This window comes from Mustela nivalis (genome assembly GCF_964662115.1).
Source record: "Mustela nivalis genome assembly, chromosome: X".
Lineage (NCBI taxonomy): Eukaryota > Metazoa > Chordata > Mammalia > Carnivora > Mustelidae > Mustela > Mustela nivalis.
Window position 1 is genome coordinate 63,475,786 of NC_139040.1, and position 27,541 is coordinate 63,503,326.

Sequence of the window (27,541 nt, forward strand, 5' to 3'; positions counted from 1 at the left end):
CAATAGTTCATTTTTGTTTTTCTTTCCCATGTCTCCAGAGACTGGTGTGTAGTAAGAAGTTGCTACAGCCAGAGTTAAAAACGTTGCTGTCTATATTCTTCTCTAGGATTGTGATAGTTTCCTGTCTTATAATTAGCTCTTTATCCATTTTGAGTTCATTTTTGTTTATGGTTCAAAAAAGTGGTCCATTTTCATTCTTCTGTATATAGCTGTCTACTTTTCCCAGCACCATTTGTTGAAGAGATGGTCTTTTTTTTTCCATTCGATATTCTTTTCTGCTTTAAGATTACTTGAACATATAGTTGTGGGTCCATTTGTAGGTTTTTCTATTCTGTCCAGTTGATCTTTGTATCTTTTTTTTTTAAATGCCAGTACTATACTGTCTTGATGGACTACAGCTTTATCCTATAGCTTGAAGTCCAGAATTGTGATGCCTCCAGTTTTGCTTTTCTTTTTCAGGGTTGCTTTGGCTATTCAAGGTCTTTTTTGGTTCCATACAAATTTTAGGATTGTCTGTTCCAGCTCTATGAAAAATGCTAGTGGTATTATGGTAGGGATTGCACTGAATGTGTAGATTGCTTTGGATAGTATAGATGTTTTAACAATGTTTGTTCTAATCCAGGAGAATGGAATGTTTTTCCATTTCTTTGTGTCTTTTTCAGTTTTTTTTTCATAAGTATTCTACAGTTTTCAGAGTACAAATCTTTTACCTCTTTGCTTAAGTTATTCCTAGGTATCTTACAGTTTTTGCTGCAGTTGTAACTGGGATTGATTCCTTGATTTCTCTTTCTGCTGCTTCATTATTGGTATATAGAAATGCAACAGGTATCTGTATGTTGATTTTTTTTTATCCTCTGAATTGCTGAATTCATGTATTACTTGTAGTGGGGTCTTTGGGGTTTTCTATATAGAATATCATGCCATCTTGTGAATGGTGAAATTTTGCACTTTTTGCCCCTTTGGATGCCTTTTATTTCTTTTTGTTGTCTCTTTGGGAGAATAGAACTTCCAGTGACATGTTAATAACATGTTATTAACTCTCACTGTTAATAACAGTGAGAGTGGACATCCCTCTTTTGTTCCTGACCTTGGAGGAAAAATTCTCATTATTTCTTAGCTGAGGATGATGTGAGCTCTGGGTCTTTCCTGTATGGTCTTTATGATGTGGGGATATATTCCCTCTATCCCTGCTTTGTTGAGGGTTTTTTATCGAGAATGGATGCTCTGTTTTGTCAAATGCTTTTTGTGCATCTATTGAGAGTACTATATGGTTCCTATCTTTTCTTTTATTAATGTGGTGTATCACATTGATTGGTTTGTGCATATTGAACCACCCTTGTAGCCCAGGAATAAATCCCACTTGATCATGGTGAATGATTCTTTCAGTGTATGTGTTAGATTCCATTTGCTAGTATTTTTTTCAGAATTTTGGCATCCATGTTCATCAGGGATATTGGCTTATACTTGTTTATTTTTTATTTGTTTGTTTTTAAGATTTTATTTATTTATTTATTTGACAGAGATCACAAGTAGGCAGAGAGGCAGGCAGAGAGAGAAAGGAGGAAGCAGACTCCCCGTGGAGCAGAGAACCCAATGTGGGGCTCGATCCCAGGACCCTGGGATCATGACCTGAGCAGAGGCTTAACCCACAGAACCACCCAGGCGCCCTGTTTTTTGTTTTTTTGTTTTTTGTTTTTTTTTTTTTTTTTTAGTGGTGTCTCTCTCTGGTTTTGAAAGCAGGGTAATGCTGGCCTCCCAGAATGATTTTGGAAGTTTTCCTTCCATTCCATTTTTTTGAATTAGCTGGAGAAGAATAGGTATTAACTCTTTTAAAAAAATTTTTTTAAGGTTTTATTTATTTATTCGATGGACAGAGATCACAAGTAGGCAGAGAAGCAGGCAGAGAGAGAGGAAGGGAAGCAGGCTCCCTGCTGAGCAGAGAGCCTGATGTGGGGCTCGATCCCAGGACCCTGGGATCATGACCTGAGCTGAAGGCAGAGGCTTTAACCCACTGAGCCACCCAGGCGCCCGGTGTTAACTCTTTTTTAAATGTTTGGTAGAATTCCCTTGGGAAGCCATCTGATCCTGGACTTACCCTTTTTGGGAGTTTTTTTGATTAGTAATGGAAATTCTTTGCTGTCTGTTGGTCTGTTCAAATTTTCTTTTTCTTCCTGTTTTGGTTTTGGTAGTTTATATGCCCCTAGGAATTCATCCATCAGACTGCCCAGTCTTCTGGCATCTACTTTTCCATAGTATTCTCTTAAAATTGTAATTTTGTAGTGGTGGTTGTGATTTCTCTTCTATCACTTGTGTTTTTATTTATTTGGGTCCTTTCTGTTTTCTTCTTGATAAGTCTGGCTAGGGGCTTATCAATTTTATTAAAATTTTCAAAAAGCTCCTGGTTTCATTCATCTGTTCTGCTGTTCTTTTTTGTTTCTATATCATTTATTTCTGTTCTAGTATTTGCCATTTCCCTTCTTCTTCTGGATTTAGGCTTTATTTGCTATTTCTTTTCTAGCTCTTTTAGGTTTAAGGTTAGGTTTTTATGTTTGAGACTTCCTTGCTTCTTGAGGTAAACCTGTATTGCTATATACTTCCCTTTTATGACTGCTTTTGCTGCCTCCCAAAGGTTTTGGACTGTCATGTTTTCATTTTCATTTGCTTCCATGTATTTATTTCTCCTTTAATTACCTGGTTAACTTATTCATTCTTTAGTAGCATGTTCTTTAACCTCCATATATCTGTGTTCTTTCCAAATTTTTTCTTGTGGTTGGCTTCAAGTTTCATAGTATTGTGGTCAGAAAACATGTATGGTATGATCTCAGTCTTTTTGTACTTGTGGAGACATGATTTTTGACCTAGTATGTGATCTCCTCTGGATAATGTTCCATGTACCCTCAGAAAAAATGTGTGTTCTGCTGTGTTAGGATGAAATGTTCTGAATATATCTGTTAAGTCCATTTAATCTAGTGTGCCATTCAAAGCCATTGTTTCCTTGTTGATTTTCTGCTTAAATGATCTATCCATTGCTGTTAGTGGGGTTTTAAACTCCCCTACTATTATTCTGTTGTTATCAGTGAATTTCTTTATGTTTGTTACTGATTTTGGGTGCTCCCAAGTTGGGGGCATAAATATTTACAATTGTTATATCTCCTTGTTTGGTAGACCCCTTTATCTTGATATAGTGCCCTTCTTTATCTCTTCTTGCAGTCTTTGGTTTAAAATCTAGTTTGTCTTATATAAGTATTGCTACTCCGGCTTTTTTTGGATACATTTTCATGGTAAATATTTTTCTGTCCCCTCACTTTCAGTTTGCAGGTATCTTTAGGTCTAAAATGAGTCTCTTACAGGCAGCATACAGATGGGTCTTTTTTTAAAAAATCCATTTTGACATCCTATGTCTTTTGATTGGAGCATTTAATCCATTTACATTAACAGTGATTATTGATAGATATGAATTTAGTGCCATTGTATTAAATGTAACATAGGTGTTTCTGGAGATTTTCTCTGTTCCTTTGTAGTCTTTGTTGCTTTTGGTCTTTCCCACTCACAGTGTCCTCTTTAATATTTCTTGAAGGGCTGGCTTGGTGGTCACAAAGTCCTTTAGTTTTTGTTTGTCTGGGAAGCTCTTTGTCTCCTTCTATTCTGAATAACAGCCTTGCTGGATCAGTTATTCTTGGTTGAATGTATTTCCTATTCAGCATGTTGAATATATCATGCCAGTGCTTTCTGGCCTGAGAAGTTTCTGTGGTTAGATGTGCTGATAACCTTATTTGTGTTCCCTTGTACATTAGGGATTTCCTTTTCTTTTTTTTTTTTTAAGATTTATTTATTTATCTGAGAGAAAGAGCAGGGGTAGAAGGGGCAGAGGGAGAGGGGAAGAGAGAATCTCAAGCAAACTTTCCACTGAAGTTTGGAGTCAGACGTGGGGCTCAATCCCAATTGAGATCATGAACCGAACTGAAATTAAGAATAGCCACCCAGATGTCCCAGGGATTTCTATTCCAATGCTGTTTTTAGGATTCTGTCCTTATATCTGTATTATATTTTGCAAATTTTACTATGATATGTCTTGGTGTTGGCCTGGTTTTTTTTTTTATTTTGATGGGAGCTCTCTCTGCCTCCTGGATTTGGATGTCTGTTTTCTTCCCCAGATTAGGGAAGTTTTCAGCTATAGTTTCCTCAAGGAAACCTTCTGTTCCCTTTTTCTTCTCTACTTATGGGATGCTTATGATGTGGATATTATGCTTTATGGAGTTGTTCATTTCCCTATGCATACATTTGTGATCTAACATTTTTATTTCCCTCTTCTTTTCAGCTTCATTATTTTCATAATTTTATCTTCAATATAATTTATTAGTTCATCTTCTTCTCTCCTTGTGGTCATTACATCTGGTTGGTTTTGTGTCTTGGTTATAGTATTTTTATTTTGGCCTGACTAGTTTTTAGGTCTTTTATCTCTGCATTTTGGGACTCCTTGGTGTCTTCTTTGCTTTTCTCAAGCCCAGCTAGTATCCTCATAATTGTTGTTTTAAATTCTGGTTCAGACATATTACTTCTATCTGCTTTGATTAGATCCCTGCCTGTGACCTCTTCTTGTTCTTTGTTTTGGGGTGAATTCCTCCATCTTATTTTGTCTAGGTCTCTGTCTTCTCCTGTGTCCTATGAAAGCCTGTTACAGTTTCTGCTCCTGAGTGTAATGGTTGTATTAAGAAGAGGTCATATACTGTCCAGGGCCTGGTGCTTCAGAAAGTGTTTCTGGTACACTCTGCTGTTGTGTTTTTGCTGCTCTTTCCTTTGGGTCAGTCCTCTGCATAGTTTCTTCTTGTCTGCAGCAGGGAGTGTTTACTCCTTTTCCAGTGTGTGGTGAGTTTTAACTATGTGTTTTTTGGTCCACTTGTTAAAACAGGCTAGATTCTATTTCCCCTAGAGCTGAAGCTTTTCAGCTTTCTGTGAGTAGACTTGGTACATGTGGAGGGTTTGTGCTGGTCTTCTGGTGGGAGAGGTGTGGTACTCCTGCTCTGGGTCTTAGGCATACTTGTCCTAGCAAAAGCAAAGCAAAAACAAACCCAACAACAACAACAAAAACCACCTGCAGAGTTCAGGGGGCTGGGGTTTGGTGTAAGCAGCTCAAGCTTCCACTGTGAGCACTATGTTTCTCAATGCAATCTGTCTGTTCTGATGGGCAGGGCTAAAAATGTTGTCAGCCATCTCTCTCATCCTCAGAGAGGGAAGTTTGCACCTGCCAATGTTCAAAAAAGCCCTTATAGAAGAGTAAACAGTCACCCCTTGCTTATCTCATGCATTCCTCACATAAATGCCTTCACCCTGTCTCTGAGCACCCTGTGGCACTGTGCTCTTGTGTTTTATCGCAGGCACACAGACTGGGTTTCAGAACTCTAAATTTTAGGTACCCTACGATGCATGGACATGGACTGATCCTCTGGAGGAGGGTCTCGTCATACTGTGCTAGTGCTGGTTTGTCCCAGAAGGGTAGTTGCAGGAATGCACAGAGGCTTGGAATTTACCATAAAGCCCAAGAAGCCTGGATGCAGGTTAGCTGCTCTCAGCAGGTGTCTCCTGTGCTAAAGAATGGGACAGCTCAATGGCACCTGCCTGCTCTTTTGTTCCCATAAAGGCAGTGGCCTTCTCCCAAATGCTGTTCATGAAAGGGAATTGTAGTGCAACCCAGGAGATCATGCTCCCTGGCTTCTGCCTTTCTTCTTCACAGGAGCACCTCTTTGCCAGCCAGGTTCCACCCTGACCATGGCATGGACTTCTAAAAGCACACTTTGTGCTCCGCTGCTTGTAGATACTTGTGATAATTAGCCCCTTTCATTTTCCTCATTAGTGATGTAGGGGGAGTGTTTTTCTTGTCTCTCTGTCTCTGTCTTTGTCTCTCTTTCCCTGATCTGGGCTTCCTCTCCTCTGCATCATCACCAGCAATTCTTTTCTTCTCCAAATCACATCTCCTCACCTCCTAACTTCCATGATGTGGCTGGCCTCTTTCCTCCCTCTAGTCATGCAGTTTTTTCTTTCTGTCCTCAGATTGATTTCTTGGGTGCTCAGAATGATTTGATACTTATCTAGCTGTGTTCATTGGAGGAGGCAAGCATAGGTTCCCCCTATTACTCTGCCTCTTAACTTTTTCTGAAAATTTATGTTTGTTAAATTATCATCTGATATCATGAATCTTACAGTTGTGAAAATGTTTGGTGTTCCACCCAACTATATATGATGCTTTTTTTCCTTAAAGTAGCATGGGGACGCCTGGGTGGCTCAGTTGGTTAAGCAACTGCCTTTGGCTCTGGTCATGATCCCATGGTCCTGGAATTGAGCCCCATGTCAGGCTCCTTACTCAGCGGGAAGCCTGCTTCTCCCTCTCACTCTGCTTGTGCTCTCTCTATCAAATAACTAAATAAAATTTTTTAAAAAGTAGCATAACCTGAGATAATATTCCCTTTGGAAAAAACACATGAAAGGCCAAATGGGTTATATTAAAGGCTACTCTATCTTGATTCTCACTACCAACCATCACAGTGTTTCTTTTCAAATTTCACCCATGTTTTTCACTTGAATTTAAAATGTTTGGTGTTTTTCTGTCACGCATTCCTAAATTTCTTTTGTTTTTATATTTGCCTTTTTCTAGATTCTGTTTGGTTTTAAGAAGTTCACTTAAATTTTGCTTTTTGTATTAGGAGCAGTTTTGTGTTAATGCTAATAGTAATAATTTGTAATATACTTAATATTTTTGGAATTAAAGTCATCAAGAACTGAGTTTTCACAAATTTAAAGAAATTAAAGTCCTCTTAATTTTCCTTTGTTCCCCTTTTTCAGTATAATCTTGCACTATTCTTTTTATCATTAGTTATCAGAAGTTTATTTTTACATGTAAGCCTCTGCCTTCAGTAAACACTTAATGTTTTAAAATGTGGATACTTAATTTTTGAAAGTTTTTGTTTAAATTTCCAAATAGGGTAATATTATTTTCAATACACTATAGTGTATAGCACAATGATTCAGCATTTCTGTACAACAGCCGGAGCTCATCACAGGTGCACTTCTTAAGCTCCATAAGCTATTTAATCCATCCCCCCATATACCTCCCTCCTGGTAATGATCAGTTTTTACTCAATTTTTTAATCAGTAATCTTTAGCATGATTTTTTAAAAAGATTTTTTTTTATTTGACAGAGAGAGACACAGTGAGAGAGGGAACACAAGAAGGGGGAGTGAGAAAGGGAGAAGCAGGCTTCCAGCTGAGCAGAGAGCCCAGTGAGGGGCTTGATCCCAGGACCCTGGGATCATGACCTGAGCCAAAAGCAGACGCTTAATGACTGACCCGCCCAGGCACCCCACATTTGCCTGATTTTAAGCATAAGTCAGTTTTAAAATCCATGCAGTGTTTTAAGGCATGCAAAAATGGAGTACATAAAAACAGTCCGGGGCACCTGCGTGGCTCAGTGGGTTAAGCCGCTGCCTTCGGCTCAGGTCATGATCTCAGGGTCCTGGGATCGAGTCCCGCATTGGGCTCTCTGCTCAGTGGGGAGCCTGCTTCCCTCTCTCTCTCTCTCTGCCTGCCTCTCCAACTACTTGTGATTTCTCTCTGTCAAATAAATAAATAAAATCTTTAAAAAAAAAAACAGTCTGGGCGCCTGGGTGGCTCAGTGGGTTAAGCCGCTGCCTTCAGCTCAGGTCATGATCTCAGGGTCCTGGGATCGAGTCCCGCATCGGGTTATCTGCTCAGCGGGGAGCCTGCTTCCCCCTCTCTCTCTGCCTGCCTCTCCATCTACTTGTGATTTCTCTCTGTCAAATAAATAAAATCTTTAAAAAAAAAAAGCAGTCCATAGAATGGGAGAAAATATTTTGAAATCCATTATCTGAGAAGGGATTAATAACCAAAATATATAAGGAACTCTTATAACTCAGTGACAGTAAAACTCAACACAATTGGGAAATGAGTGAAGGACTTCAGTAGATATTTCTCCGAAAAATGGCCAGTAAGTACATGAAAAGATGCTCTACATTGTCACTAGTTATTATAGAATGCCAACACAAAATACCACTTCATACCTGATAGGGTGTGTATTATTAAAAAAAAAAAAAAAAGAAAGAAAGAAAGAAAAGAAAAGAAAAGAGATAGAGAATGGAGCACCTGGGTGGCTCAGTCGGTTGAGCAGCTGCCTTTGGCTCAGGTCATGATCTCAGGAGCCTGGGATCAATCCCTGCATTGGGCTCCCTGCTCGGCGGGGAGCCTGCTTCGTCCTCTCCCTCTGCCTGCCATTCTGCCTACTTGTACTCTTTATCTCTCTGTCAAATAAATAAATAAAATCTTCAAATAAAGAGAGTGAGAAAGAATAAATATTGCCAAGGAAGTGGAGAAATTATGGCCCTGGTGCATTGCTGGTGGCAGTGTAAAATGGTGCAGCTGCTATCAGAAATGCAGTGTGGCCATTCCTCAAAGAGTTAAATGTAGAATTATTTCCACAGTGATTCAGTATGTGATCCAGCAACTCCACTTCTAGGTATATAACCCAGATAATTGAAAGCAGAAACTTAAACAGATACTTGCACACTCATGTTTACACACCAGCTGCATTCATAATAGTCAGAAAGGTGGAAGGATTCCCGGTGTCCACTAACTGATGAATAGACGAGGGCAATGTGATACACACACACATGCACACATACGTACATACATATACATACCATGGGATATTACTTGCTCTTAAAAAGAGAAGAAATGCTGCTGCTTTACAATATTAATGAATCCCAAAGCTATCGTGATAAATGAAATAAGCCAGACACAAAATGGCGAATACTGTTTCATTTCACTTAGAAGTACCTAGATTAGTCAGATTCATAGAGGCAGAAAGTAGTAGTTACCAAGGTTTGAGGGAAAGGAAAATACAGTTATTTTTAATATGCCTCGAGTTTCTAGGCTCATGAAGACGTTTTCTTGCACAACATTGTGATTATACTCACTGCCACTGAATTGTACTCATAATTTGAGAGCATTCATATGCGTGCACCCCAGTGCCACCCTTTAGAGATTAAGTGGATCTGAAGTAGGGCTCAGGAACCTGCATTTTTATAATCCCTACAGGTTATTTTGATGTACCTGCAGCCTGAGAACCACTGCTCTAAATGATGCTCAACATAATTGGAAATGTGAATCAAAACCACAGTGGGATACCTTTTATAACTCACTAGGATAGCTGTAATCCAAGAAATAGAAAAATAGCAAGTGGTGAGGACGTGGAGGAATTAGAACCCTGTGTTTTGCGGGTTTTGAATGTCAAATGATGTAACTTATGAGGAACACAATTTGGCAATCAAATTTTCAATATAGAATTACCATGTAACACAGCAATTAAACTTCTGGGTATATACTCAATAGAAAGGAAAACACTTGTATACACAAAGATTTGTACATGGATGTTCATACTATCATTGTTCATTATAGTTAAAATCTAGAAACAATCTATATGCCCATCAGGTAGTGAAGGGTTAAACAGATTTGATATATGCATATCATAGAACGTTATTCAGCAGTGAAAAGGAAGAAAATGCTGATACATGCTACAACACATATCAACCTTGAAAACATATGCTAAGTGAAAGAAGCCAGTCACAAATGACCAGATGTTGTATGATGAAATGTACAAAGTAGGCAGAGCTGTAGAGACAAAGTAGATTAGTGGTTTCCTGGGGGTGTAGGAGAAATAAAGAAATCGGTGGATGATGGTTTGGGGATATAGGGTTTCTTTTGAGGGTGATGAAAATGTTTTAAAAACTAGATTTTGGTGATGGCTGCTCAGCTCTGTGAATACACTAGTGACTTGTGGATGGTAAATTGTGAACTATATCTGAATAAAACTTAAAAAAAACCTCGGTGGGCTTACTTTACCTACAGAAGTTTTATTTAGTTATCTTCCATCTAATTCTTCATTCTGTATGATTTCCTGTGTCTTGCATGCACTTTCAGGATTATCTTTAACATTTCTTTAAACAGTAGTAAACAGTTACAATCTATGTCTGATTATTCCAGTTTCTGAAATTCTTATAGATTTCTTTTATCTCTCTAATTTTCGTCAGTTTTTCAGGCATGCTGCCTGTTGCTATGTATAATTAAGTACTTTTGATCACAGGTTCCTAATATCCCTTGGAATATTAATATGTGGTAATTCTTTGAGGCCCAGGATAACGTTTGGTTACTCCAGAAAGGATTTGCTGTTGTTTCTGCTAGGGCTCTGGAGATATAATTAGTCTCAGATTCCTTGATATTATGATTTGTGCTTGAAGCACTCCTAACTTTTTTAAGTTAGTGGGAATTTGGGGAAATGATGGGCTATTTGATGATATGAACTGGGGGCTGTCTGGTACTTAAAATATTATCCCTTTGTTTCTTCTACTTTCTGCATAAATAAGCATACTCCAAAGAATGTTAACCAAGTTTAGTGGTCTTTGCGTGATAGTTCAAGATAGGTAATTTTTATGTGAGATTCCTACACTATATGACTAATCAGAAAGTGGTATGACCAGAAGATTTAGATTTAGACTTGAACAGATACAACAGCATATATTTAGATTATCAAAACAAAACCATCTGCTTAAAGTCAGCTTTATAGAACCTGCATTGGTGTATTGAAGCAGTGAAATAACTAATATCAATGAAATACTCTTTTTCCCAAAGAATTCTTATACAAAGAATTCTTTTGGGCACCTCTTGGTAGTTGAGTTATTGCTTGGGTTTTAGGCTTTCCTAAGCCTTTGTTATGTTTAAAAGTGGCCTTCAGTCTTAAAGGTTAACTGAAGGAGCATTGGAGGAAACGAAATCAGATTTCTGAAATACTACAAAGGAAATATTTGATTGGTAAGGATTTTGTGATAAAACAGTATGGAGATCCTAAAAGGTCTTTCCAAATTCTTAGTGGGCAAACCACTTTCAAGGTTCTTATATCAACCCTTTTTAATTACTTTAATTACTTAAATTAATTTTAATTACTTGTCCTGGATTGTCCCAGATGGCTCCTAATTACTTATGTAGAACATTTTTTGAAATAATTTTCAGGACTTAGGGAAACTTTATAAAATTTATTGGTCTAGCCCATGGTATTTTATTATGATCATCACCAGTTCCCTGTTTATTATAGCTGTATTGATCATCAGACTATGCCAGTGAGACTGATTTATTTTAATAGTATAGTTGTGGTTTATAAGGGGTCAAAGGGAAATTGAATATAAAAAGCTTTAAGTATTGTATTTTTGGAATGTTTGCTTTACATCTACTGTTTTCATCCTTGAATAACCTTGAAGGGCACTGAAGGCAGTGTGGTAGGTTGAAATGATGACCACCTGGAGATGTCAGATCTTACCTAGGTCCTGTAACCTGTGTTACCTTATAAGAAAAGGGGATTTTTTAGAGGTGATTAAACTAAGGATCTTGAGATGAGATGGTTGTCCTGGATTGTCCCAGATGGCTCCTAATTCCCATTGCAGGTATCTTTGCAGGAGAGAGGCTGAAGGAGATTTGATATACACAGAAGAAGAAGAATTATGACCACAGAGGCAAAGACTGATGTGGCTGCAAGTCAGGGAATGCCAGCAGCATTGTGCCTGAGGAGGCAAGGAATAAATTCTCTCCTGGAGCTTCCAGGGGGAATGTAGGTGGCCCTGTCGACACTTCGATTTTGGCTCAGTAGGACAGATTTTGGACTTCTGCTCTCCCAAGCTATAAAGGAGTATATTTCTGTGTTCTTAAGATTTGGGGTTTGTGGTGATTTGCTGTGGCAGCCCTAGCAAACTAATTGGAGCAGTGAGTTTTCCCAGCCATTCTTATTTATGACTTGTACCCTAGTTTGTAGCACAACAAGCATCTGAGAACCTTCCTAGAAAGTTTAGGTTTCTGTGCCTCATCACAAATCTAGGAAATCAGAATTTATAGGAATGGAATGCAAGGATGTGCATAACACATGCCCAGGTGATTCTGATGTGTGCCAAGTTTTAGTTTGATAAATATTTCACTAGGATGCTGTATTGATTTCCTCATGGCTGCTGTAGAAGAAAATGGCCACAGATGTAATGGCTTAGAACAACCCAAGTTTATTCTTTCACGGTTTTGGGGCATTGAAGGTCCAGGGTTAGTGTTACTAGGCTAAAGTCAGCAGGGCTGGTTCCTTCTGGTCTCTCAAGGGAGGGAAAATATTTCCTTGTCTCTTTCAGCTTTTAGTGGCTGTCTGTATTCTCCATATTCACCTTCTCCAACTCTTACTTCTGGATTCCTCTTATAGGGACTCTTGTGGTTGCATTGGATCCTCTGGGATAAACTAGGATGGTCTTCTTCAATTTCAGGTCCTTACCTTTTATTGCATCTGCACATTTTCTTTTTCCGTATAGAATAACTCATGGGTGGATCAGAATGTAAATAGATTTGAGAGACCATTATTCAGTTTACCAAAGACCCCATAATAACATCTCATGTAAAAACAGTAGGTGTAAATGAGGTTCAATAACCAGATTGTCCTGATTAATTAATCATTTATTCATTTTACCTTTTTTGGCATATTTTCTATATTAAGTGATTTGGAGTCAAAATCATTTTTTTAAGAAGATAGAATAATTCAGTAATAATTCTCAATGGTCAGGGCACCTGGGTGGCTCAGTGGGTTAAAGCCTCTGCCTTCTGCTCAGGTCGTGTTCCCAGGGTCCTGGGATCGAGCCCCGCATCAGGCTCTCTCCTCAGCAGGGAGCCTTCTTTCCTTCCTTTCTCTGCCTGCCCCTCTGCCTGTGATCTCTCTGTCAAATAAATAAATAAAATCTGTAAAAAAAATAATAATTCTCAATGGTCTTTTGAGTAGAGAACATTTTTCTGTGGATATTTATTTGGCTAGGTTATTAACATATCCTTTTTATGTGGTTCCCATTTCCCACTGAGAACATCAACTCTAATATAAATCAGTGGTGTAGGTAGAAAAAACTGTCTTTTCCCCTTTTAGGTAGAATTTCTTTCCCTTTAAAAATGTCCTCCCTTTTACTATCTTAGCTACTTTGGCCTGAAAATTTTATGAAGTTTTTCTATGATAGAAGGTATTTATGATATGTGCAAGAGTAGTTTTTGCCCCCACAAAACAAGAATTGACTTTTAAGTATTTCTTAGAGTATAAAATGATAAAGTTTAGATTGCCTTCTTTTTTTTAAAAATCTCTACATTAATTTTTTTTAAAGATTTTATTTATTTATTTGACAGAAATCACAAATAGAGAGGCAGGCAGGGTGGGGGGAAGCAGGCCCCCTGCTGAGCAGAGAGCCCAATGTGGAGCTCAACCCAGGACCCTGGGATCATGACTGGAGCCGAAGGCAGAGGCTTTAACCCACTGAGCCACCCATGCGTCCCTACATTAATTTTTTTTTTTTTTTTGAGAAAGAACTTGAGTGGTAGGGTGGGGGATTGCCAAGGGAGAGGGAGAGAGAATCTGAAGCAGATTCCATCCCTGGCATGGAGCCTGATACAGGGCTTGATCTCATGACCTTGAGATCATGACCTGAGCTGAAATCAAGAGTCAGACACTTAACTGACTGAACCATACAGGTGCCCCTCCTTTACATTAATTTTAACTCATAAGGTGTTCAGTGATAGAACTGGGTAGAACTGGATAGAGCTGGATAGAAGATCAACAAGGAAATAGACTTAGAAAACACTATAAACCAACCAGACTTAACAGACCTCTGAAGGAACACTCCATTGAGCTGCGGCAGAATACATATTCCTCTCAAGTACAGGTGGAATATTCTCCAAGATAGACCACAATTTGGATTGTAAAACCAGTTTCAATTAATATAAAAGGACATCACACAAAATGTTTTTTAACCACATGGGAATGAAATTACAAGCTAGTAACAGAAGGAAAGTTAGAACATTCACGAATGTATGTAAATAACAGACTCCCAAATAGCTAGTAGATAAAAAAAAATCACAGGGAAAATTTAAAAATATTTAGACATGGATGGAAACAAAAACACAAGGTACTAAAATACGGGATGCAGGTGAAGCATGCTTAAAGAGGGAAAATTTTAACTGTAAATGCCTCTAATTTAAAAAGAAGGATTATCTCAAGTTTATAATCTAAACTTTCACCTTAAGGAAGTAAAGTAAGAGCAAACTAAACCCAAAGCAAGTAGAAAGAAAGAATAAAGACTAGAGCAGAAATAAATATAAAGGAGAAAAAAACACAGAAAAACCATTGAAACCAACATTGGCTTCTTTGAAAAGATCAACATAATTGATAACATTTTAGCTGTAATTGCAAAGTAATAGAGGAGCCACAGCTAAAATCAGGAGTGTAAAAGAACATATCTACTGATATTGCAGAAGCAAAAAAAAAAATTATAAAGAAATGCTATGAGCAATTGTATATCAAGAAATTAGATTTCTCATTTTCACAGTAGTGATTTCTATCATACACAGTGGAAATACCACTTACAAGGCAAAATAATCACTACCAGATTTTCATGCATTTTTATTAGTGTTTCATATCATTAAGTTTTCTCTTGCCATGAGTGAAGGCAAGACTTATTAATTGTGAATTTACATCTCTAAAACTGTGGGCAGAAAAATGTTATTGCTTAAAAGGTGCTTTTTTTAATTTATTTTTTTATTTATATTTTTTAAAGATTTTATTTATTTATTGGACAGAGAAAGGGATCACAAGTAGACAGAGAGGCAGGCAGAGAGAGAGGAGGAAGCAGGCTCCCTGCTGAGCAGAGAGCCCGATGTGGGGCTTGATCCCAGGACCCTGAGATCATACCTGAGCCGAAGGCAGCAGCCCAACCACTGAGCCACCCAGGCGCCCCTGCTTTTTTAAATTTAATCAGCTTTGTTTTGCATCTTATCTCCTTGATAAGTGTCATAAATGAAATGCACATTCATTTCATTTTCATTTTGCTTTCATAGAAAAATACGATTTTGTTGAAATTGCTCTGAGCAGAAGAATGTAATGTTTTCAACATGAAAAATCATTTTTAGGAGTACATTTTTTGTTAAGAATAGTTGGAAAAGAGTTTCTGAAAGATTGGATACAGAGAGGCTTTATCTAAAACAAGAGCTTTTAAATTTTCATTTAAATTCCAGTTTGTTGGGGGTGCCTAGGTGCCCAAGGTGCCTCGGTTAAGTGTCTAAGTCTTGGTTTCAGCCAAGAGCTGCTTAGCAATCTCTCTGTCTCCCCCAATAAAATAAATTTAAAAATTCGAATGAGTTAACATACACTGTAAATTTAGTTTCAGGCATACAATATAATAATTCAACACTTCCATACATCACCCTGTGCTCATCATGACAAGTGCACTCCTTAATTCTCATCACCTCTTTAACACATCTCCCTACTTGTCTCCCCTCTGTTAACCACCAGTTTTAAGATAGGAGTTTGTAATCCAGGGTCCACAGATGGAATTATTGGGGGGTATGTGAACTGAAATAAGAAAAAGTCACATTAATTTCTATTAACCTCTGATGAAAATTAGCATTTTTTCCAATTATATTGTGGGCAATAAACCATAGTACTGTTAGTGGTAACTGTCACTTTGTTACCAATAGAAATCAAATATTTCTATTGTTACTGATATCTCAAAATTATTTACCTTTATCAGGACTTCAGAATTTCAGATAATTCTTAGATTTGCTGCTATATTTTGTTATTTAATGCATTAACAAAGTACACATATTACTGTATCACAAATATGTTTACTATTTTGATCAATTATATATAATGGGTTTCTTTTGTTTTCCTACTTTATATGTTTCAAAACATTAATCAAAGAAAGATGTCTATAAACTTTTCTATACTGCCAATAGTCCATGGGGCAGATAAAGTTAAAATCCCTAATTTAGAAGCATATTGGTTGACATAGAGAATTCTTTTTTTACTAAGTTTTTATTTAATTTCTAGTAGTTAACATACTGTGTAATTAGTTTTAGATGTACAGTTTGGTAATTCAGTACTTCATACAACATCAGGCACACATTCACAAGTGTACTCCTTAATTTCCATCACTTTTTTAACCCATCCCTCCACCCACCTCTCCTGACATAGCGAATTCTTATGTCTTAACATTAACTGCTTTTTTTTTTTTTGATCAGGTGTAGGTAATAGCAGTGAAGGTGGAAGAGGAAAGGCAGGTGCAAAACTTTTCCAAGATTTTCAGATGTTAAGTAGAATCTGGACTCATCCATGGTGTTTGCAGCTGGATTACATTAGCAAAGAAAATAAGGTAAATCAGGTAACCTAAAATTGATTAAGACGTATCTGTTGGAAGCAGAATAATTTTAGGAATAAAGTTGATCTATATAGGTCTATATATTGGAATTTTCCTTTGCTTTGTAGTACCATAATTCAACCTATTTTATTTCTAGTTAATTTCTGTATGTTAGAATACATTATGATTATGGAAGGAATATTAAACGTTATTCTTAACATCTGTATAAACATGGTAAAATGATAAAATGTAAAAAGTAACATTAAGTCAATAGTATTAACTAATAAACAGTAGACTTCATCAGTTTTTGTTACTTATGTCCTTTTTCCTTTCCATGATTCAGTCCAAGATTTCACATTGCATTTAGTAATCATATTTGTGATGTCTCCTTTCTTTTTTCTAATCTATGGTAGTTCTTTCAGTTCTTTCTTACCCCATGACAATTAACTTACCCTCAGGTAGAGTAAACATCATTATAATTTTCAATATAAGTTGAAATAAACTATTAAAACATTCATCATTTTTTTCCTCTAGGGATACTTTGATGAAGACAGTATGGATGAATTTATAGCTTCAGATTCCGACGAAACCTCCATGAGTTTAAGCTCCGATGATTATACAAAGTAAATTGAATAATTTTTGTGTCTTGTGTTGACACATTTAAAGTCCCAAATTGCTGATTGTTCTCTCATAATTGGCATTTGTATCTTTTCTGTGCTTCCATAAGAGTTTGAATTTGTTTCTTTTATAGAAAGAAAAAAACAAAGGGGAAAAAAGGGAAGAAAGATAGTAGCTCAAGTGGCAGTGGCAGTGACAATGATGTTGAAGTGATTAAAGTCTGGAATTCAAGATCTCGAGGAGGTGGTGAAGGAATTGTGGATGAAACAGGAAGCAATCCCTCAGTTTCATTAAAGCTGGAAGAAAGTGAGTCTAATTAACTTTGCCTTTATTATTGGACATTGATTTAGAAATTACCATGTCCATACTTTTTTCAGTTACTAATTTATCCTTACTATTTCACTCAAATTATCTTTCCTAGATGCTTTCAGTAAGCATCTAGGATAATCAGGTCACATAATAACAAATATCTGGTGAATGTTTAATTACAAGCACGCCATTGTGCTCTCTCTGATATTTAAAAGAAAGAGAAGAAAGAAAATCAAATGTTTATTTACATGTATATAAACTAAATGCTGTATTTTCATTCCATGTGTTAGCTGACTTAATTCTTGAGCAGACTTATAATACTGTTGGTATCTTTATTGTTTATAAATGATTGGTAGAAGTGGGATTTAGACCTAGATACACCCAATTTCAGAGCCACAATGGTATTTTCAACTAACTACATATAAATAAATGGAAACATTTCATGTAGTAGAGCATCATTGTAATTAACTTTACACAATGAAATTAATGTTTTAGCCTTTTTCCTTTGTAATTCTTCATAATCTACAATTGTTGAATACTTCTAAGGTTTCCCTTTTTCATAAAGTTTATCACCTCTTTTTAAATTTTTATTTTTTAATTTAAATTTTAGGTGGTTAATATACAGTGCAGTCATAGTTTCTCGAGTAGAATTTAATGATTCATCACTTGCATACAATACCCAGTGCTCATCAGAATACGTGCTCTCTTCAATACCCATCACTCATCTAGCCCATCCCCCACCCATCTCCTTCCATTAACCCTCAGTTTGTTCTCTATCCTTAAGAGTCTCTTATGGTTAGAGGGTTGTTGGATGGGGTGGGGTAACTGGGGGATAGGCATTAAAGAGGAGGGTACTTGATTGTAATGAATACTTGGTATTACATGCAACTGATGAATCACTAAATTCTACCCCTGAAACTAATAATAACTATATGCTAACTAAATTGAAATTAATTTATTTAAAGATATTTTAAAATTTATTTCACACACACAGATCACACGTAGGCAGAGAGGCAGGCAGGGCAGGGTAGGGGAGCAGGCTCCCTGCTGAGCAGACAGCCCAATGCGGGGCTTGATCCCAGGACCCTGAGGTCATGACCTGAGCTGAAGGCAGAGGCTTTAACCCACTGAGCCAACCAGGTGCCCCCTAAATTGAATTTAAATTAAAACATTTTTTTTAAAGGTTTTATTTATTTATTTGACAGAGAGGAATCACAAGTAGATGGAGAGGCAGGTAGAGAGAGAGAGAGAGAGGGAAGCAGGCTCCCTGCTGAGCAGAGAGCCCAATGCGGGACTCGATCCCAGGACCCTGAGATCATGACCTGAGCCGAAGGCAGCGGCTTAACCCACTGAGCCACCCAGGTGCCCCTAAATTAAAACATTTTTAAAAAGAGTCTCTTATGGCTTGTTTCCCCCTCTCCTTTCTTCTTTTCTGCCTTCCCATATGCTCATGTTTTCTTCCTTAAATTCCACATAGGAGTGAGATCATATGGTATTTTTCTTTTGACTAGCTTATTTAACTTAGCATAGTATATTCTAGCTCCATTCATGTCCTTGCAAATGTCAAAATTTTACTCTGTTCTATGGCTGAGTAATATTCCATTGTATAAGAGGTGATACCACATCTTCTTTATCCATTCTTATGTTGATGGATTCTGGGCTATCCCCATAGTTTGGCTATTGTTGATAGTGCTGCTATAAGCATCAGGGAGCATGTATCCCTTCAAAGACCAAAACCTTTGGGATGCAGCAAAAGCAGTCATAAGATGTTAAGTATATAGCAATACAGGCCCACCTCGAGTAGCAAAAAAAAATCTCAAAAACGCAACCTAACCATACACCTAAAGGAGCTAGAAAAAGAACAACAAAGGAAGCCTAAAGCCAAGAGAAGAAGAGAAATAATAAAGATTAATGCAAACAAATGAAAGAAAAACCTAAAGAATGGTAGAACAGATCAATGAAACCAGAGGCTGGTTCTTTGAAAGAATTAGTAAAATTGATAACCCCCTAGCCAGGCTTATCAAAAAGAAAAGAGAAAGGATCCAAATAAACAAAAATCACAAATAAGAGAGGAGAGATCACAATAAAGACCACAGAAATACAATTATAAGAGAGTATTATGACTAACTATATGCCAACAAATTGGACAACTGAAAGAAATGGATAAATTCTTAGAAACATGTAAGCTACCAAAACGGAAATAGGAGCAAATAGAAAATTTGAACAGATTGATAACTTATAATGGAGTTGAACCAGTAATCAAAAAACACCCAACAAACAGAAGTCCAGGGACAGATGGCTTCTGAAGGTAATTCTACCTAACATTTACAGAAGAGTTAATACCTATTCCTCTCAGACTATTCCAAGATATAGAAAAGGAAGGAAAATTCTCCAATTCATTTTAGGAGGGCAGCATTACCCTGATAGCAAAACCAAATAAAGAGTACCCTAAAAGTGAGAGCTATAGGCTAATATTATGGATGCACTTAGATCCCAAATTCTCAATAAATTCTAGCAAACCAAGTTCAACAATACAGTTTTAAAAAAAATCATTCACAGTGATCATGTGGGATGCATTACTGGGTTGCAGGGGTTGTTCAACATTCACAGATCAATTAGTATGATATACTACATTAATAAAAGAAAGGGTAAGAACCATACAGTCATTTCAGTAGATGCAGAGGTTTAGAGGGAGCATACCTCATCATCATAAAGACCATTTATGAAAAACCCACAGCTAATATCATTCTCTGTGGGGGGAAATGGAGAGTTTCTCCTCTCTGGTCAGGAGCAAGATGGGGATGTCCATTCTCATCACTGGTATTTAACAAAGTACCAGAAGTTGTACTCATAGCCGTCAGACAACAAAAAGAAAGATGTCCAAATTAGCAAGGAGAAGTAAAACTTTCACTATTTGCAGATAACAAGATACTCTATAGAAAACTCAAAAGACTCACCAAAAAGCTGCTGATACATGAATCCAATCAAGTGACAGGATGCAAAATGAATGTAGAGAAATCTTTTGGATTTCTATACACCAATAATGAAACAGCATAAACAAAAATTAAGCAATCAGTCTCATTTACTGTTTTTCCAAAAGTAACAAGATAGGTAGGAATAAACTCAACCAAGAAGGTGAAAGATCTGTACTCTGAAAAGTATAAAACATTGATGAAAGAAATTGAAGAGGACACAAAGAATCAGAATGACATTCCGTGCTCATGGATTGGAGGAACAAACATTGTCAAAATGTCTATGCTTCCTAAAGCAGTCTACATATTTAATGCTCTTTCTATCAAAATGCCAAGAGCATTTTTCACAGAGCTAGAACAAACAGTCCTAAAATTTGTATGGAACCACCAATGTCTTAAGTGCCCAAAGCAACCTTGAAAAAGAAACAAATACTGGAGGCATCACAATTTCTGTCTTCAAGTTATACTGGTATAGTATGGTATATGTATAGTATAGTATGCTATATATATATAGTATAGTATGTATACTATAAAATAGTGTGGTGTGGTAAAAAAAATACTCACATAAATTAATGGAACAGAATTGAACACCAAAAAATGAAGCTACAATTCTATGGACAGTTAATCTTTGACAAAGTAGGAAAGAATATCTAATGGGAGAAACAATGTTTTCTCACAATTGTTGTTGGGAAAACTGGACAGCAACATGCAAAAGAATGAAATGGGACCACTGTGTTATACAAATAGAAATTCAGAATGGATTAAATCTTAGAAGATAAAAATCTTAGAAGAGAACACAGGCAGTAATATCTTTGACATTGGCTGTAGCAAGTTGTTTCTAGATATATTTCTAGATAGGTCTCCTGAGGCAAGGGAAGTAAAAGGAAAAAAGCAAAAATAAATTATTGGGACTTGATCAAAATAAACAGCTTCTGCACAGTGAAGGAAACAAGCAACAAAACTAAAAGGCAACCTTTGGAATGGGAAACAATATTTGCAAATTACATATCTGATAAAGGGTTGGCATCTGGAATATATAAAGAACCTCTAAACCTCAACACCCCAAAAATGAACAATTGAAGTAAAAATGCGCAGCTGACATGAATAAGCATTTTCCCAAGACATATAGATGGCCAACAGAGGCTGCTTACCATCAGGGAAATGCAAATCAAAACTACAGTGAGCTATCACCTCACTCCTGTCAGAATAGTTAAAATGATCAGTAGTAGAAACAACAGATGCTGGTGAGGATATGGAAGAAAAGGAACAGTTTTGCAGTGCTGGTGGAAATGCAAACTGGTGCATCCCTTATGGAAAACAGTATATGAAGATTCCTCAGAAAGTTAAAAATAGAACTACTCTATGATCCCTTAATTGCACTACTGCTATTTACCCATAAAATACAAAAAACTAATTCAAAAGGATATATGCCCTCCTATGTGTATAATAGCAATGATGGAACAAGCCCCCATGTCCATCTACAGACAAATGGATAAAGAAGAGGTGATATATAATTACAATGGAATATTACTCAACCATCAAAAAGAATGAAATATTTGGGAACAACATGGATAGAACTAGAGAATATTATGCTAAGCAAAATAAGTCAGTCTAAGAATGATAAATACCATATGATTTCACTTATATGTGGAATTTAAGAAACAAATTGTAACAGTAAAAGGATAAAAAGAGAGATGCAAACTAAGAAATAGACTTTTAACTATGGAGAACAAAGTGATGGTTACCAGAAGGGAGATGGATGAGGGAATGGCTTAAATAGGTGATGGGGATTGAGGAGTGCACTTATGATGAGCACTGGGTCTTATATGAAAGTATTGAGTCACTATATTATACACCTGAAATTGATACTACACTGTATGTTAACTTACTGGAATTAAAATAAAACCTTCAAAAAATAAGAAAAATATAAGACATTTCTCTTTTCACTACCTCATTGGAATAAGCAGCCGAATCACAGACCTTGGCTTACTTCTCTTAGAAATCAGGGGGATAGTAAAAATTAAACTACCAAGTTTTCCTCTTTGTTCTTCTCTGCTGTTGTCTCATAAAGGCAATTTATTATTATTGTTAATCTTCCAGTTAGATTTAAAGAGCATTCTTCTAAGAATAGTAAAGGAATGGTTCTAGTTTAATAGGAAGCTTCTGTTATCTCCCTCCCTTCTCTCCCAGTCCGACTTTTCACTTAAATTTCTCCTCAGTCATCTCAGAATTGGAAATAAATAGCTTAAAATTTATGTGTTCCTGGGAATGGTTTTCTTAAAATATTCTTTTTTTCCCTTAAAATATTCTTGCTGAAATTTTTTTTTCTGTAACTTTTTTAGGAGAACAGGGAGAGTAGAGAAACCAGTATGTCTCATTCTGTGCTGTAAACAGGTTAAATAAAAGTGCTGAGGTCTTGCTCCCTTCATCTCCTAGCAGTATAGGTAGGGTCTGAGGCAACTGGGTCACCTCCAGAAATGAGTAGCCTCTTTTGTTTTCTCCTGGTACATTATGTAAGCATTATTTTTCATTTATGTCATAAGGTGAAAATGTTTGGAAAGAATTGGAACAGAGAAGAGATGGCTACATACTGTGAACTTAAAAGCAGTTAGGGAAGGCTATGGTTTCCAAATGACAGATTTTGACTACCTGTGTAAGGTCTTTGTTTCATTTTCATTTTAGACATGTGCAGTCAAATAGAAATCATTCATATCTATTTTATGTTTTCTTCAGATGTGTACATGTATAGTCTATTAGAAATATTTTTCAGAACAAATGATGATAAAAATCTTTTTTTTTAGATGTAGATTAACTTCAAATATGTCCATAGTACATGGACATATATAGCTGACACTGTGTAACTTTTTTAAAAACATAGTTACTTTCTGATAGGAAATGTAAGAAAACTTGAATAGGAAAGATTAAGAGCCAAAATGTTGTATTTGGAATATAAAATAGATATTAAATAGGTAGATGGCTACAATGGAGCTATAATAATATTTTAACTGCGTATTTCATTTTTACTTTAGAGTTGCTATCTAATTCTTTTTACAGTAGCTTTCTGAATGTTTACAGAAGCAACATCTTGAGTAAGTCTTTTAAGTTAACCTTACAGTATTCCTATTTCTGTGTTTTAGTATTTTATTAGGACAGTTTGTTTTATGAGTAAATAAATATATAAACTACTTCTAAGTATTCAATTTGCAGCAATTGCGGTACTAGGTATTTACTCCAAAGATACAAATGTAGTGATCTGAAGAGGCACTTGCACCCCAGTGTTTATAGCAGCAATGTCCACAATAGCCAAACTATAGAAGGAGTCCAGGTGTCCATGGACAGATGAATGGATAAAGAATATACATACATAATAGAATACATACATATGTACATACATAATAGAATACCACTCAGCCATCAAAAAATGAAATCTTGCCATATGCAATGATGTAGATGGGACTAGAGGGTTTTGTGCTAAGAGAAACAAGCCAATCAGAGACAATTATCATATGCTGTCACTCATATGTGGAATTTAAGAAATAAAACAGAGGATCATAGGGGAAGGGGAGGGAAAAGTAAAACAAGACAAAATCAGAAAGGGAAAGAAACCATAAGAGATTTTTAAGCATAGGAAACAAACTGAGGTTTGCTAGAGGGGAGTGGGGGTGGGGATGGGGTAACTGGGTGATGGACATGGAGGAGGGCACATGATGTAATGAGCACTGGGTATTATATAAGATTGGTGAATTACTAAACTCTAATTAATGGAATTTAAATTTAAAACCAAAGTATTCCGTTTAATATTTTGCTCTTTTTAGATTAATCTTTATTGGTTAGCATTTACACTTTAAAATGTATACAATTTATTATATGGACATAAACTTTTTGTGACAGAATCCTTGTACATGATGTAGGACCATAATATTAGCACTAACGTACCACATTTATTCATTCAACAAATATTATTTGAGTGCTTAATATGGTCCAGGCACTGCTATAGCAGCTTGGGTTATATTAGTCAATAAAATGCATTCATGGAACTTAATGTTCTACTACTAGTACTATATAGATACATAATACTTTAATGATATTGCTGCTTTTCTTTATAAACTTCAGTGTATATTGACACAAATACGGTAGTTAAATATATATTTAGAAAAATGTACTTCAAGAAATTAGGGTTAAAGTTGCTGCTTTTTATTTGTTTGTACTTCTTTAGTGCCTTACTTTGTAAGCATTGTGTGATAGCCAGAGTGGGTATTAAGGAGTGGCTTTGATTAATTAATGTGCTGTTTCTTGTCATATATATATATAAGATCAAAGTTACAATAGAAATAACAGTTAATCCATGTGGATATTGAAATAAGAGTATTCAAAGTGAAATACCTGTTTGTAAGTTCTAATTACATATTCTGGGTACTTACTAACTGGAGTAGCCCTTGTTTTCCTATATCAGTTTTTATTTTTTTAGACATTACTGTAAAGTAATTTGATTATATCCAATAGGATCAAAATTAGAATGGAATCTTTTGCACAGAAATTACTATTTTTACTAACTTTGTGCTAGCATTTTTTTATTGCTAACATTTTCACTTTAGTTAAATTACCTTTAGTATATTTGGGTTTATATATTTGGGTATTCCCTAAAGGCATTTGTTTTTTTGCCAGTTGTAGAAAGGAGTTTGGTTTGACATTGGCTTGATAAGTTGTTTGTCAGTGGCACCCAACACCACCCTCAGATTCTGTGATTCACAAAACTTAGCATATAGTCATATTCAGGTCTATAATTTATTACAATGAAAGGGTACAAAGCAAAATCAGCAAAGGGAAAAAGCAGATGGGGTAGAGTCCAGAGGAAACCAGGCATAACCTTCTAAGAGTCTTCTCCCAATGGAGTCACCCAAGATGTACTAATTTCTCCAGAAATGTTATGATAGTGTATATAAAGTGTTATCTACCGAGGAAGCTCATTAGAGACCAAGTACCTAAGTTTTTTATGTGTTTTAAACACACTATCTGCCTGACTCTTACCAAATCTCAGACGCCCAGAAAGAAAACAGGTTTGCTCAGAACAAACCACATTGTACAGACAGTCTAGGAACAATGAGCCAGTCTTATCAGGGAAAGTTTTATATTAGTACAAGGAGCTGTGTATGATTCAAGTGCCCAGACAACAACATAGGGCCAGCCTTGCAAAGGAGGCTTTCTAAGATGAAATTTGATTTGATTCCTGAAGGATAGTGAAGCATAAAAAGAAGTTTTCCAGGTGACAAAGGGGAGAAAATAATATAAAACATTCAAGGAAAGCTGTGGGTTCTTGCAAATATGTGACATGTTTAAGCAGTAGTTCATTGTGGCTTGAATATCAATACATAATGAGCTCTGTATAAGTAGTGGAAATCACCAGGACCCAGACACAAAGGAGGAACTGATAATTTTTTTTTAAAAATTTTTTAATTTTTAAAAAATTAATCTTTTTTTGAAAATTTTATTTATTTATTTGACAGACAGAGATCACTAGTAGGCAGAGAGGCAGGCAGAGATAGAGGGAGAAACAGGCTCCCTGCTGAACAGAGAGCCCGATGTGGGGCTCGATCCCAGGACCCTCAGATCATGACCTGAGCCGAAGACAGAGGCTTAACCCACTGAAGCACCCAGGCACCCCAGGAACTGATCATTATAACAGTAATTTCAGGAACGTGTGCTGTGGAAGCCTTAGGGATATGCTAGTCTTGAGACTAGCAGTTTTGGTTTTCACCTACCCAGGAATAGGATACAAGGCCTTGACCCCTGTATAAGGTGGAAAGTTTTTCGAACCCAGATTAAAGCTGAATCTCTTCAAAGGGTATGTAGTCCATTGACAAACTGGATAGAAAAAAAATTTGCCTAGCAATTCAGGGAGATTTCAGGGAAGCTTATCTGTTTCACCCTGGTCTCCAGGTTGAGAAAAATAGTTTCCTTGGATTCATAATCAAGGGCTAACATAGGTTATGATTTGAATTTATGTTACTTGGTCTAAAAATCTCAAGATGACGGAATGCCCGGGTAGCTCAGTCAATTGAACTTGGGACCAACTCTTGATTTCATCCCAGGTCATGATCTCAGGGTTGTGGGATCAAGCCCCTTGTTGGGCTCTTCCCTCAGTAGGGAGTCTGCTATAGATTCTCTTTCTTCTCTTCCTTTGCCCCTCTCACCCATGCTCACAGGCGTGCGCGCTCTCTCTCGCTCTCTCTCTCTCTCTCTCTCTCTGAAATAAATAAATAAATAAATCTTTTAAAAATAAATAATAAATAAAAATCTCAAGCTGCAATACCTCAAAAGTCATCTTGCATTGTTGATCCCCTAGAGCACCCGGCAGAAACAGATGCAGAGTGGAGATGTATGATCTCTACCCAGGGTTCTCACGTATTACAGCTACATTGAAAGTGAAATGAAAATAAAAATGGCAGAATGGGGCGCCTGGGTGGCTCAGTCGTTAAGCGTCTGCCTTTGGCTCAGGTCATGATCCCAGCGTCGGGCTCCATGCTCAACAGGAAGCCTGCTTCTCCCTCTCCCATTCCCTCTGCTTATGTTCCCTCTCTTGCTTTGTCTCTCTCTGTCAAATAAATAAATAAAATCTTTTTTTAAAAATGATAGAATACCTGAGGGAACAATTAACTTTAGAAAAAGTTAGCAACAAAATAAGCAGTCAGCCTGGCAAAAGTTAACACACAAAACAAATAGCATAATTAGATTCTTAAGGCCCTTTGATGATAATAGAAATATTTGATAAAGACTATATTATGTTTAAAGTGGTAATTTTAAAAATCAGAAGTGTACGTTTGTCAGAAAATTTAAAACTTAGATGAAGTAGACAGTATTCTAGAAAAATATAACAAAATTTTTCATTTGATAGTAGCCAAAAATTAGAAATAATTTAAGTATTTTTGAAATGACTAAAGAGATGCTTATAATGCTTATAATGCATATGAGGAGAGCTAATAAATGATGAAATATTCATGCAGTAGAATTCTACAAAGCAGTTAGAATGATTGAATAAGTTTCACTTTGAGGGAAAAATGAAAAACTACATTTAGTGAAAAGTCATAGAAAGATAAAACCAGTATGTACTGCTTACATATAGTTTGAAAACATGAAAGATAATGTACAGTTTAGTTATACATAAAAGCATACAAAGAAATAGTAAATACAGAATTTAGGATTTTATTTATTTTGATATAAATTTTATTTTGTTCTTTTACATTTTTTAGTATAATTGACACTCAACATTACATTAGTTCCAGGTGTACAACCTGGTTATTTGACAAGTTTATGCATTACACTATATTCACCACAAGTGTAGCTGCCATCTGTCCTTTCACATTGCTATTACAATTTAATTTACTTTTATTGACA

At 36.3% G+C, this 27,541-nt stretch overlaps 1 protein-coding gene across 5 annotated transcripts in view; it reads left to right on the forward strand.

Moving 5' to 3' along the window:
• The window catches only part of ATRX (ATRX chromatin remodeler), a 293,312-nt gene that overhangs the window by 194,061 nt on the left and 71,710 nt on the right, over positions 1–27,541 (forward strand). For all 5 annotated transcript variants that reach the window (XM_082716012.1, XM_082716016.1, XM_082716013.1 and 2 more), the window contains 3 exons: positions 16,135–16,265; positions 16,785–16,873; positions 17,002–17,174. In XM_082716012.1, the coding sequence (XP_082572138.1) occupies positions 16,135–16,265; positions 16,785–16,873; positions 17,002–17,174 (393 nt within the window). The remainder of the gene's footprint in view (positions 1–16,134; positions 16,266–16,784; positions 16,874–17,001; positions 17,175–27,541) is intronic.